The sequence below is a fragment of the Myotis yumanensis genome, unplaced genomic scaffold (assembly GCF_028538775.1).
Source record: "Myotis yumanensis isolate MYYU_CA2020_CCGP unplaced genomic scaffold, mMyoYum1.0.hap1 SCAF_14, whole genome shotgun sequence".
Classification (NCBI taxonomy): domain Eukaryota; kingdom Metazoa; phylum Chordata; class Mammalia; order Chiroptera; family Vespertilionidae; genus Myotis; species Myotis yumanensis.
Window position 1 is genome coordinate 8,038,663 of NW_027223765.1, and position 13,987 is coordinate 8,052,649.

Here is a 13,987-nt window from a genome sequence, read left to right on the forward strand (position 1 = left end):
AAGAGATCAGATTTGTGGTTGCCAGAGGCAGGAGGTGGGAGGGGGGAATTGAGTGGAGGTGGTCAGAAGGCACAAACTTCCAGTTATAAGATAAACAAGTATTGAGGATGTGACATACAACATGATAACTATAGCTAACAATACTGGATAGTATACTGAAAAGTTGCTAAGGGAGTAAATTCTGGAAGTTCTTAGGAAAACACATTTTTTGTAACTCTCTGAAGTGAGGGGTGTTCACCAAACTTCCTGTGGTTATCATTTCACAATAGAGACACATTTTAAGTCATTTTGCTGTAATTTTTAAACAGTGTAGGACCATGGTCGGCAAACTGCGGCTCGCGAGCCACATGCGGCTCTTTGGCCCCTTGAGTGTGGCTCTTCCACAAAATACCACGTGCGGGCGCGCACGTACAGTGCGATTGAAACTTCGTGGCCCCTGCGCAGAAGTCAGTATTTTGTGGAAGAGCCACACTCAAGGGGCCAAAGAGCCGCATGTGGCTCGCGAGCCGCAGTTTGCCGACCACTGGTGTAGGATATAAATGATATCTCCATAAAACTAGGAGAAAGAGAAACAAACAAATAGCTCAGAATTAAACTGGAAGCGGTGTGGTCCCTCCTGAAAACCCCAGTCCTGCCATTTCAAATGGGGTTTCTCTACAACCAGGGACACTCCAGTCAAGCACAGCGACGGTAAATTTCTGAGGCCCTCAGCCTGCTCCCAGGGCAGCGTAGACTGGGACCAGCCTTTTCCAGTCACTGGCCAGGGAACCTTGTCTAGTGGTCAGGAGTGCTGAATCCAAAGATAAGCTCCTTTGTGTTTGCTCCATGAAGACATCTCTACTTAAGTGAATTCTTTCTTTATGAGTAATAAAGTGAAAGATAAGATACGGACGGGTTTAAACATGCTTGCCAACCAAACAGAATATGAGATTAAAAAAATGCATGTAAACCCGGATACTCATGAACTCTGATCCAAAATTTTGGTGTTAAGAGCAAAACTCATGAATGTATTCTTTTAAGCTTGGTTAAACAACTGATGCCACTGAACCCCTACGGCGCGACATGATTTCACATCGAATGCATCACCATTTTTCTCTTTTTAGGGGACCATCAGGATTCTCGAAGCACTAACTCAATTTGACTTTCACATAGGTCATTAGCACAATGTTGAAATAAACCTTTAAAATGATAACTTTCCAACTCCAGGCTTCCTTAAAATACCCACTTTAGATAGGTCTAAAAGTTAACCGGGGGCCTTCTGCTTCTAGGAAGATGGGGTAGACATACATCTGCCTATTCTCCCCACTGAGTACAACTAAAACCTTGTTTATCCAGCACATACATGGAGGAGATTCTGGAAGCTGGAGAGAAGGCAGACTAGCTGGCGACTTTGAGATCTGAAACAACATGGTGATTGGTAATCCTGGGTTTCCTTCTGCCTCGTGTCGCCCACGTTTAGAGCTGAAGAGGCTGGATATAGAGAAAAACCAATAGTTGCAGACAAAGAGCCCCCTCAAAAGCTTACTCTTTGTAACCAAAAAACTAGCAGAAAGACAAGACAGACAACTTTCAGATAGTAACTGCTCTACTGTAGCCTAACACCACACACACACACACACACACACACACACACACACACACTATGGCCCCACCCCCACCCATGTGAGCAAAACCCAATGGCTACCTAGAATTCCACCCTTATCAGGGTACAAGGAGGCACCCACCACGCCTGCTGGGGTAGTATCAGAGAAGACATCGGAAGAGTCAGAGCTTTTACCACTGCCTAGTAGTAACGATACCACTACCACTGCAATTTACTTTCTTTTTAAATATATTTTTATTGATTTCAGAGAGGAAGGGAGAGGGAGAGAGATAGAAACATCAATGATGAGAGAGAATCATTGATCGGCTGCCTCTGCATGCCCCACACTGGGGATCGAGCCTGCAACCCAGGCATGTGCCCCAACTGGGAATCAAATCATGACCTCCTGGTTCATAGGTCGACGCTCAACCACAGAGCCATGCCGGCCGCGCCCCAGTTTAGAAGAGACCATGTGGGAGCTGCACTTGCTCCCTTGCCCTGCAGTGTCTCTAAAGAGCCCAAGTGGAATCCTAGACGTCTATCTCTATCTGGCAGTAACAAGGCAGTACTGCCCCTTCTCTACTGGATCAGTGTCAGAGAAAACCAACGAAAACGGTAGGTTTAAATAAGATGCAGAGTTTCCATTGTTCAGGTTTCAACTGTAATCCTATTGCTATTCCAAGAATCTGAAAATCTCAAACCAAATAAAAGACAACGGATAGATGCCAACACCAAGAGGATGGAGCTGTTGCACTCATCTGACAAAAATTTTAAAGCAATTAGAAACACAATGAAAACAAATGAAGAAAACAGAAGGCCCCAGCAAAGAAATGCAAAGTATAAAGAAAAACTAAATATAATATTTAGAACTAAAAAATACAAAAATTGAAATTGAAAGCTATGTGGATGAGCTTAACACTCCGGTGTGGGGTGAATTTCCCGCCAAAATATAAGATGGCGCGGGCAATTATTTAGGTTTCCCGCGCAAAATCAGGGATTTTTATGATACCTATTACCCCAATGGGTATGAAACGGTTCGCATACGCAGGTAGGTATCTTTGTGAACGGCAAACAAACAAATATTTGGTAATACGCAGTTACAATCGGCCCGAGTTTACACGTTTCCCGCATTCCACCGCAAATCTATATGAACCGAGTTAAGACGGCTCCCGCGGAGTACGCGCAATTCACGCGAGCCGACTTAACTCGTTTCCCCCACTCCAAGTGTTAATAGCAGAATGGATGGGGATGAGGAACAAATGAATGAACTTGAAGACAGAATAATAGAAATTACCTAATCTGAATCAACAGAGAGAAAAGAGATTTTAAAAAAAATTAGTACTGATAAACTTATGGGCCTATAACACAGGACCTAATAATTGTGTCCTCATCGTCCCAGAAGAAGAAGAGAAAGGTCAGCACTTGAAAAGTACTTCAGGAAATAATGGTTGAAAACTTCCCAAATCTGGCAAGAGACATAACCGTGCAAATTCAAGAAGCTGCGGGAGCCACAAACAGGATAAACACAACTGAATCCATGCCAAAATATATCATAACTAAACTTCAGAAAACTAAAGATAGCAATGCCACTTTGGAAGACAATTTGGTGGTTTCGTACAAAACTAAAAATATTCTTACCATACAATACTGCAGCGGTGCTTCTTGGTTTTTATCCACATGAGTTAAAAATTTACATTCACAGAAAAACCTGCATACAACTATTTATAGCAGCTTTATTCATAATTGCTAAAACTTGGAAGCCATCAGGATGTCCTTCACAAAGTGACTGGTGCATCCCAACCAGAGAATATTATTCAACACTAAAAGGCAATGAGCTATTAAGCCATGAAAAGATAGAGGAAAAGTCAATGCATATTAGTAAGTAAAACAAAGCCAATCTGAAAAGGCTACCTACTTTATCATTCCAACCATGTGACATTCTGGAAAAGGCAAAACTATGGAGACAGTGAAAAAGATCAGGGTTGCCAGGGGTTGGGGGAGGGAGGGAGGAACGAATAAGCAGAACACAGAGGATTTTTAGGGCAGTGAAACTATGCTGTATGATATTATAAGAATGGATACATGTCCTTACACATTTGTCAAAACCCACAGAATGCACAACACCAAGAGTGAACCCTTATGTAAAATGTGGATTTGTGGCGATAATGATGTGCCCACGAAGGTTCACTGACTACAGTAAACGTACACTCTGGTGCAGGATACGAACGGTATTACTTGTGGGGTAGTCAACATTATATGGGAACTCTACTTTCTGTTCAATTTTGCTGTGACCCTAAAACTGCTCTGAAAAATAAAGTCTATTTAAAAATACAACGATCTGAATAAAAATAAAAATCCAACACACCCAAATGTCTAGGACACTGCAAAAGTAGTGCTAAGAGAAAAATTTGTAGCACTACATGCACACATTGGGGAAGAGGAAAAGTCTCAAATCAGTAATCTAAGTTCTCTCCAAGAACCTAGAAGAAGAGCTAAATAAACCCAAATCAAGCAGGAGGAAGGAACTAATAAAAGAACACAGATAAATGAAGTTGAAAACATAAAAGCAATAGACAGAAATCAATGAAACATAGAGCTGGTTCTTTGTAAAGAACAAGAAAATTGAGAAACCTCTAACAAGACTGACAGAAAAATAAGATGAAAGACACAAACCAACAATATCAAGGATAAAAGAGGGGATTATCACTTCATACCTTGTAGGCATCAAACAGGTAACAAGGGAATAGTACTATGAACAATTACTAGTATACACACATCTTTGACAACTTAGATGAAACTGATAAAATCTCAAAAAACAAAAACTGTAACAACTTACCCAGTGTGAAAGAGATATTTTGAATAGCTCTCTATTAAGACAATTGAATTTGTAGTTAAAAACTCCCCCAAATAGGTATTTCCAGGCCCAGATGATTTCACTAAAGAATTAACACCAATCCTATCCTATATAATAAAATGTTAATATGCAAATTGTTCCCTTCCGGCGGGGATTCGACTGACCGGGAGTTTGACTGCTTGTTATGATGTGTACTGACCACCAGGGGGCAGCACGAAACATGGTGGGTGTTGGCGACATGGTGCTGACAGTGGGCCCCAATGGGCCCCAATGAGAGTGGGACCACACTGGGATGGTGGAGCAGGTGAGCGGGTGGCACCAGGCCAAGGTGGTGCCAGGCGGGGCTGCAGGGTTGTGAGGCTGGGGCTGTGAGACTGGGCATGTGAGCTAGGGCCCAATCTCTGCAGGCCACCCCGAGGGACCCCTCCCACCCATGCATGAATTTCGTGCACTGGGCCTCTAGTTCTACATAATCTCATCCAGAAAAGAGAAGACAGAACACTTCCCAATTTATTTTATGAAGCTAATATTAAACCAAATAAAGACAATTAAAACAAAACAACAAAAAACCTATAGAATAATATCACTCATGAATACAGGTATAAAAATACTTAACAAAATATTAACAAATAGTATTCACCAATATATAAAGAGATTTATATACCATACCATGAAGCTTACTTTAGGGATGCAAGTCTGGTTCAATATTAAAAAATTCATCAATGTAATCTACCATATTAACAGACTAAAAATAAAAACTCGTATGATCATATCAACGGATGCAGGAAAAGCATATGATGAAATTCAACATCCATTCTTGATAATAACTCTCAGAATTTAGAAGAACTTCTTCAACCTGATAAAGACATCTACAAAAAACACCACACCTGACATTATATTTAATGGTAAAAAACTGATCGGGAACAAGACAAACACGTCCATTCTCACCATTCCTATTTAAAATACTTCTAGAAGTTCTAGTCAATGCAACAAAGCAAGAAAAAGAAATAAAAGGCATACAAATCAGAAATGAAGAAATAGAAGTGTTGTGTTCTTATTTGGTGAAATGTTTTGCTCAGTGGATAGAGCATCAGCCTGTGGACTGAAGGGTCCTGGGTTCGATTCTGCTCATGGGCATGTAGCTCAGTTGCAGGCTCAATCCCCAGCCCTGATCAGTGCACACGCGGGAGGCAACCAATAGATGTGTCTCTCTCACATTGATGTTTCTCTCTCTGTCTCTCCCTCTCCCTTCCACTCTCTCTAAAAAAATTAATGGAAAAATATCCTCTGGTGAGGATTAACAACAACAATAAAAGGAAAAACTGATCTAAGACAAGGAGAAAATAGTTGCAAACCACTTACCAGACAGAGGACTAACATCTAGAATATGTAAAGAATTCTCAAAAACTTAACAGCAAAAAAAAGAAAAAAAAATCCAAACCACAAGCAAAAGATACAAAGAGCCATCTCACCAAAAATATATAGCACATAAAAAGACGTTTAATATCGTTAGCCTTCAGGGAAATGCAAATTAAAACCATAATGAGACACCACTACGCACTTGGCAGAATGGCTAATATAAAAAACAGTGACAACAATGAATGCTAGTGAGGATGCAGAGAAGCCGAACGACTCGCACGCTGCTGGTGAGAATGAAAGATGGCACGTGTACTCTGGAAAACAGTTTGGCAATGTCTTAAACAAGTAAATATACAACTTCCATGAGACCCAGCTATTGCATGTCTGGGTATTCATCCCAGAGAAATGAAGGCTTGTGTTTACACAAAACCTGCACAGTAATGTTGATAGGAGCTTTATTCCTAGCAGCCAAACCCAGAAACAACCCAGGTGTCCTTCAAAGGGTGAATGCTTGAACAAGTGGTGGTATATCCACATCATGGAATATTACTCGGCAATAAAAAGAACAAACTATGTACGCAAACAACAACCTGGGTGAAAATCCAGAGAATGAGGATTATGCTGACTGAAAAAAGTCAATTACAAAAGATCGCATAGAAATGACCAAGTTTTAGAAATGAAGAACGAACACACTAGTGGGCTAAGGAGGAAGGTAGGGGTGGGAGAGAAGTAGGTGTGGCTATACAAAGGCATCTTGAGGGGCCTTCCTGGTGATGGAATTTTTCTGCATCGACTATACCAGGGGTGGGCAAACTTTTTGACTCGAGGGCCACAATGGGTTCTTAAACTGGACCGGAGGGCCGGAACAAAAGCATGGATGGAGTGTTTGTGTGAACTAATATAAATTCAAAGTAAACATCATTACATAAAAGGGTACGGTCTTTTTTTTTTTTTTTTTTTTAGTTTTATTCATTTCAAACCGGCCAGATCCGGCCCGAGGGCCATAGTTTGCTCACGGCTGGACTATACCAATGTCGACATCCTGATTTTGTGCTATAGTTCTGCAAGATGTTAACATTGGAGAGATTGGGCAGAGGGGATAGGGGCTCTCTGTGTGATTTCTTAAACTGCATGTCAATCTACAGTTATCCTATATAATAAAGAGCTAATATGCTAATTAGACCAAACAGCAGAACGACCGTCCAGACATCCTTCCGGCCAACTGTCTGGACGACCTTCCAGATGCAGCCAGGGCTGCGAGGGCCAAGCCCCTTGCGTGAATTTCATGCACTGGGCCTCTAGTCTCTAAATAAAAGGTTTAAGTTTAAAAAGTTAATCAAACTGAATCCACTTCAAATGCCTTCTGGCATCTGAAAGAACGATTGCTTCCAAGAGTTTCCCGCTTGCTGTAATTTTGTTAGCTGCCCAAAGGTTAAGCTTAAGTGCTGCGAACATTTGGGAGAAATCTACCTAGCACGTTGGGCCAAAATCCCTGCCAGAACAAACTTGCCTAGAGAAATCTCATCGAGGGACACGTATTAGCTTACAAAATAACCGTTTCGCTGGAGTGGATATGTTCTTGCTAATATTGCATATTAAATTGAGGGTTCTTTGTTTCATTATTATTATATTCTCACCATTATTTATTTCCCTCCAAACAGCGATGAGGAATTTCTTTTCTGTTTTAGTTTAAAAAAATTCATCTGAAAAACACGAGTACATTGTCATTAATGTTTAAACAAAAAGGCAAAGTTCCTTCACTTGCCATCTCAGCCCTCTCCCCAGAGAAAATCATTGTTGCCAGTTTCAAGTATTTCTTTCTAGATCCTATGTACAGTTTTGCAGGTGTGTGTTTTGACAGCTAGAAGCATCCTATTTAAACTGTTTTTTCAAATTCCTTCCCTCCCCATAAAATGTCTCGGAAATTTAGTTATCAGTATATTTGACCCAATGTAACTCATTCTTTTCAGTTGCCTTGCAGTAGTCTGTGGTATTGAGTTACCACAGTCGAATCGTTTGTCTGCTGACACTTCAGAAGGCTCCAACTTTTGCTCTTGCAAGCAATGCAGCCACTAGTGACAATCCTTGCCGTGTTTCTTGGAGCACATATGAGGCTATTTCAATGGCAGAAAAACCCAGAAGTAGAACTGGGCTTCGAAGGGATAGCCAGCATTGTTGATTGGCTGAACCACTACCTGCTCCCACTCATTTTCAATCCTCTCCTCTCCTCTCCTCCTCCCACAACAAAGGCTTAAAAATGCTGGAAACTCACTTTGCTTACAGCGAGGGGTGGCCACCTGACCCAGCTGCAGCCAATTAAACATCAGCAGAAGAATGCGAAGCGCTCCCTAGGAATGTTTTTTGCTTTCCAGGTAAAAGGGATAGAGACGCGGTTGGCACTGTCCCATTTCCCTGCCCCGAAGGTGGCTGTGGTATTCGGAGGGGTGGCAGCCCTGTGACAGCACAAAGGAAAGGCAGGAGAATCAGGATGATGTCAGCCTTGACCGATGAGTTGCTGAAACAAAGCCAGCAGTCGCCTACCTCCAGACTGCCTGTTATGTGAGAAAAATGAGCTCCTCTATGGGTATAGGCTGCAGTGTAAGTCTGGTTTTCGGTTACTTGTAGCCACATGATTCAGTACTAAATTACTCTCTAAAAAGTCTGTACTCACTTTATTTATTCTCTCACAAAAAGATCTTTACGAGCATCCATTCCCCAAACTTTTATTTACTTTGGATGTTGGCAATCATTTAAGTGCTTAACCGAGCTGACGCATGAAAATGTTTCATGTGAAGCGGAGCGTCCCTTCGTGCATGTCCTGGGCATTTGGATCTCTTCTCCTATGACTTTCTTGTGTCTAGCCCTCGACCACTTTTTACTGCACTGTCTGACATTTTCTTATTGATTGGTAAGAGTCCATTTCCAGAGAGCAAAGCAGACGGAACTAAACTCCTGGGGAAATCTGTCTCTGCATCTTTACACTATCAATCAAATCAAACACAACTAGGAAACCAATCTCCCACGACAGGCCAGGCTGACAGGGACAGTCCTGAGAGTCTTCCCGGAGTGCTGTCCCCCCCTCCCCCCCCACAACAAAGTGTCAAGAAGTAACTCAATTCATGCAAAACACTACAGCCCGCGCTTGGCACTTCCTTTGCGAATCTACACCTAAAGCCAGGCTTATGAAACAGTGACACACGGTGAAGCAGGCAGAGTCCTGAACTCATTTAACCTTCCTATCAATCAACCCCGAGGCAGGCATTATTATTCCTATTTCACAGAATAAATGGTGAAAGCAAACTTTTAAAACCAAACGTTTCTTTCCTGCCACAAAAACTCACAGCATTCCAGGCCGCATATTTAAAAACAAAAATGATTAAGTGTTTACCTCGACTTAAAATGATGCAAAGCGCCCTGTGCCTATCTAAATACATCAACGTGCTTACGTTCGAAGCATTGCTAAACCTGTTCAGTGGTTTAGGAATCTGAAGAAGCTCTTCCAAAGTCTGGCTCCAAAGTTTATTGCCACACTGTAACTAACCAAAATTATTTCCTTTTATTTTTTTAAAGCAAAAAGCGAAATCGAGTAGGATTTTAACGCTTCAGCAAAAAGAAGCCACTAGCTAGCTACCCCACCCCCAGAGCGACGGGGTAAAGAATTCCTCTAATCAGTTAACAATCAACCAGTCTGACACTGAAAAACAAACAAGATGAGCTGTTAAAGATGATAAAAGGCCGTGGTGAAAAGCAATGTAAACAAGTAGAATAGAACATGCACCATCCTGAGTATTTGGACATGCTTTGGATTTTGGATGGACTGATTCTACTTTAACAAGCCCAGCAGCTAGAGGAAAAGAGAAAATTGAGGAGGTCCTGATCCCAGAGTCAGGTGCGGGGCAGCAGGAGGGCTGAGGCCCTGATAAATACTTCCCTGCTTTATGCCCCACCTCGCCTCACAGAGCTGTGGGTTCTCTCTCTGGCAAGGCACCACACAAAACACTCAATCCACAGCGGGCTAGGAGCACAGGCATCACACCTCCTGGATGCATTCTACTAAACCCTCCCAGGGGACACACCAGCCCAGAGCCTGCAGGCCAGGCCCCCAAGAACTGACAATCCTCAGGGCAGGAAGACCAGGCCACCCCGGTGCGGTCTGCTTGGGCTCCAGGTTGAACATGGAGGCTCACCTGGTAGAAGTTTTTAGCCAGTTGGTAAGGCACAGAAAAATGCCTGGGGGAGTTCGAATTCTCATTTGACATAAAAGAAAACCAGTCTGCAGACAGAATGTTTACAGTCTACAAAAGTGCACATGGGTTGAAAATTCCCAGTCTGAGGGTACCTCTGGTTGTTTCTTGCATTTTCCCAGTGGGCTTGCCCAGCGGTCCCCCCTCGGGGAGAGGCAGTGGAGTGCTCCCCCACGCCACCCAGCTCCCTCAAAAGGGTTGCCCACCTCACCCCACTGGCACAGCAAGGGTGATAACACTTGGGAGAAGAAATGTGACTCTTTCCCAAAGTCAGCGTGACCAGGCCAGGCTTACAGGAGGGGTCCTCCCTGGTGAGCCGCTCCTGACCTCCACCCAGGTGTTTGCTGGGGCACAGCAATAAGAAAGTGAGGCAAGCTTTCTTCATCAGCACAAAACTAGCTAAATCCCTTGGCCCTTCAGAATATTCTGTCCAAGCCTCAGGACAGCTCATGAGAGGAACAGCGAGCAGGACATGTGAGAGAGGGGGACACCAAGTCTCCTAGAGGGGCCAAGGCAAAAAGAAGAAAAGGAAGGAGGAAAAGGAAGGAGGAAACGGAAGAGGCTGATGGGACCAAAATGTGGCAAAATCCAACCAGGTGCTGAGCCCAGCGCTGGCCCTGGGAAAGGACACACCTGGCAACCCCAGGGCTGCCTGCATGCCTGCTGGAGCTGGGCCCTCAATGAGCCCAGGGAGGACCAGGCCTTGCAGGTGCTCCCTGAGGCTGGGGTCACGGAGACTGCAAAGAGCAGAGAAGGAAGGATGGCTTAGTACTGCCCGGCACCGACCCCCGGCCAGCATTGCACAACCAACTAAACACACACAGGCACACAGCCTCTCGCTGTCTGGCGGACACAAACGGTACAGGCTGGCGCGCAAATCTGCACACACAGCTTTCAAGTGTGAGAGTGCACACACCCCTACACCCTCCCTGTGCATGGACACAACATATTCAACCTGCCAGTTGAATGGTGCAGGAACACAATCACACAAACTCCATCGGGAGCGAACACACATACAACAAACATCTCTGCAGGCTCCTGCTCATGTAGGCAAAGGTGTTTCTCTGTCTCTCTCTCTCTCACACACCACACACCACACGCCACACGCCACACACACCACCACCTCTTAGGTACACACACACCTCTACAAAAGATACGTACACAAACTCACAGCGCATTAGGAAAACAGGCACGCACACCTATCCTTATCTTCACAATCTCCCAGCTGGAGCGTGCACACACAAGTTAGTGCACACACACTCATAACCCATCAGGCACACCCGCACACTCACAACGTGCCAGGAGCACACACCCGCTCACAACTTCTCTGTCGGCTGGAGCACAAACTCACAGCCAGCCAGGGTCACCCCGCGCACCCAGCAGCTCCCGCTGGGATGCACACACCACCGCACACGCTCTCCGCCCGCGCAGGCACGCTCGGCCTATCTCCGCCGGCACACGTATGCTCCAAGCCTCCCCTGCGGGCGCACCCCGCACCCCGCACCCCGCACCCCGCACCCTCCCCGGGCCGTGCCAGCGCCGGACGGCCAGCGCCCGACGGCAAACTCCGGCGGTGCGGGCTGTGCACGGCCCCGGTCCGCAGCGCCCGCGCCCCTCCTCACCTTTCTCGCTGGCGCCCCGCGCCCGGCCCTCGTCCTCCTTGGGGTTGGTCACCTGGGTGATGATGGCCGGGCCGTCCATGGGTGCGCGGCGTGGCGGCCGCCCACCGGCCCGGCCCCCCGCCTGCCGGGCGCGCGGGGGTGCAGCGCGGTGGGCGCGCGGGGCCGCGGGCCGGGGGGGCGCTCGCCGCCGCCGCCGCCTGGGCGCGCCCGCCGCCCGGCCCCGCGCTCCGGGAGAGGCGGCCCGCGCCCGCGCCCCAGTTCCCGCTGCCGCCGCTGGGCTCGAGCGGCCGCCGCCTCGTCACCATGAACCGCGGAGCCGCGCCCGGGAGAGCCGCGCACCGGGCGGCGGAGGGGAGGCCGGGCGCCGCGGGAAGCCGGAGCGGGCGAGGGGGAAGGAGCGAGCGCGGAGCGAGGGCGGGAGGGCGGGAGGAGGGAGGGACGGAGGAAGGGAACGAGGGAAAGAAGGGGGGCGGGCGGGTGGGTGTGTCCCGGCCCAGGGACCGGCCTCCGCGGCCGCCGCCGGCTCTGCCCGCCAGCTCCGGGGGGAGAGGGGTGCGGGGTGAGATGGAGGCGGTGAGTTGGGGCGGGCGGCGCGCGCGCGTAGGGGTCCTGGGCAGATGAGTGAGGTGAAGGGTTGGGTGCAGGCGATCCCAGAGAGGTTCTGGAGGTAGATGTGAGGGGCCTGGGCGTCAGGGGGCTGCAAAAACGAGTGGGTGAGGGGTCTGGGGGGTGAGGGCTGTGGGGAGGGGTCTGGCAGACGAGTGGGGTGAGAGACGTGGGGGGGGGCGGTAAGAGGGCCCGTGCGTGTGTGGTGGGGTGGAGGGGTGCGCGGTGCGGGGACCCGGGACTCGGGGACCAGGAGGGATCGCTTGGCTGCGGGAGTGAGGATGGGCCCTGGGGAGGGGTATGGGGTAGAGTGTGGGCTGGGGGTCCCGTGAGGGTGTTTGGGGGAAGATGCTGGGCGAGGGGCGTCCCAGGGAGGGAACCGAAGAGCAGGGACGTGGGCGGGCGCGCCCGGGTGTGCGGTGCAGAGGCTGCCAAGGAGTGGTGCCTACACCGCGGCGGCTGTGCAGGGGTCCCGGGCGCTGGTGTGTGGAGGAGCCCGGGGTTACGGGGATGAGGAAGCCGGGAGTGAGCGGGGGTCAGGATGGGGGCGTCTGCGGACCGGGCTGGGGGCTCCAGGCGTGCGGTGCTGGCGGAATCCGCATCATCTTTGTGCCCCAGAGTCCGCGTGTGGGGCCCTCGAGGATCAACCTCCTGGCACGGGGTGGTGTGCCTTCGAGGGGGGCCTGGGCAATGGGAATTTCCGGGTGCTCTACTGAAAGGGGTCCCCCCGCATACCCCCCGATCGAGGGCTGGGGAGAGGAAGGGGCCCGTGGCGGGCCGAGCGGGGCAGGGACTGTGCTTCTGAAGCGCCGCCGGCCACTGTCAAGCCTGGGGCGACGGCTGGAGCGAGAGCTCGACGGGAAAGTGCCCCTTCGGCCCGGAGAGGGAGCCCTGGGTGCCCGCGCCTCCACGTTCCAACTTGGAAGCCTCCCAGGCAGCTTTGTAAGCCAGGGGGCGGGGCAGTGTCGCAGGGGCGGGGCTGGGGGCGGGGCGGGCGCACTCGCGCGCGCGCTCCGCCAATCAGGAGGACGGGGGAGGGCCTGCGGGGCGTGACGTAGGGGGGCCAGGCTGAGTGGGCGGGCTGCCGCTCAAGCGCCCAAAAGCCGGGCGCTGCGTTGCGCGCGCACTCCCGGCCTTGTGGGCGCGCCCAGGCTTGTTGCGCCCTAAAGGAAGCGAGGCCAGGGGACCTTCCTCCTGCACATACACGGGAGCTTGGATTTGGTTGCAACCAGGCCGAGTGCTCACGGAGGAACCAGCGAGCCTCTCCAAAAATGTATTGTACATTTAAGGAAGCGCGCTTCTGCGGAGGTGGTGGTGGGGAGGGGGTGGGGGGGCGGGCAGCCAGCAGGCCTGTCTGGTCTCTGCACCAGGGGTAGCCCAGTGCGGGTCGCTCGTGCGGGAGACAGCCCCGGGACAGGGCTCCTGTGGCTGAAGCAGGGGAGAGCACTTAGGGGAGCTGCTCTAAGAGATAGCCAGGCGAGCAGGGGGTGTTTTGCTCCCAAAGCCAGACCTCAAGTGACATCCTGGTTGTGTGCGAGGGGGGAGGAAGGGTCTTGGTGTCAGTTGCCTTGGCATGACCGCTTCTAACTGCACCTTTGGGACCCCGGTGTAGAGCCCGGGGCAGCTGAGCCATGAAGGTTGAGGAGAAGTGCTCTCTCTGTTTAGGAAGGCAAGACCTAGTTAGGTAGCCCAGGCCCCAGGACATGCCCTGCCGAACCCC

General features: G+C 49.0%; 1 protein-coding gene across 2 annotated transcripts in view; it reads right to left on the minus strand.

The window, feature by feature from the left end:
• CTDSPL (CTD small phosphatase like) overlaps window positions 1-11,795 on the minus strand; it is a 108,776-nt gene extending 96,981 nt beyond the window's left edge. Inside the window, exon 1 of one of the 2 annotated variants that reach the window (XM_070391610.1) lies at window positions 11,662-11,795. In XM_070391610.1, coding sequence (XP_070247711.1) covers window positions 11,662-11,740 — 79 coding nt within the window. In that variant the 5' untranslated portion in view covers window positions 11,741-11,795. The remainder of the gene's footprint in view (window positions 1-11,661) is intronic. The other variant, XM_070391609.1, reaches the window with a different exon arrangement.
• Between the last annotated feature and the right edge of the window lie 2,192 nt (window positions 11,796-13,987).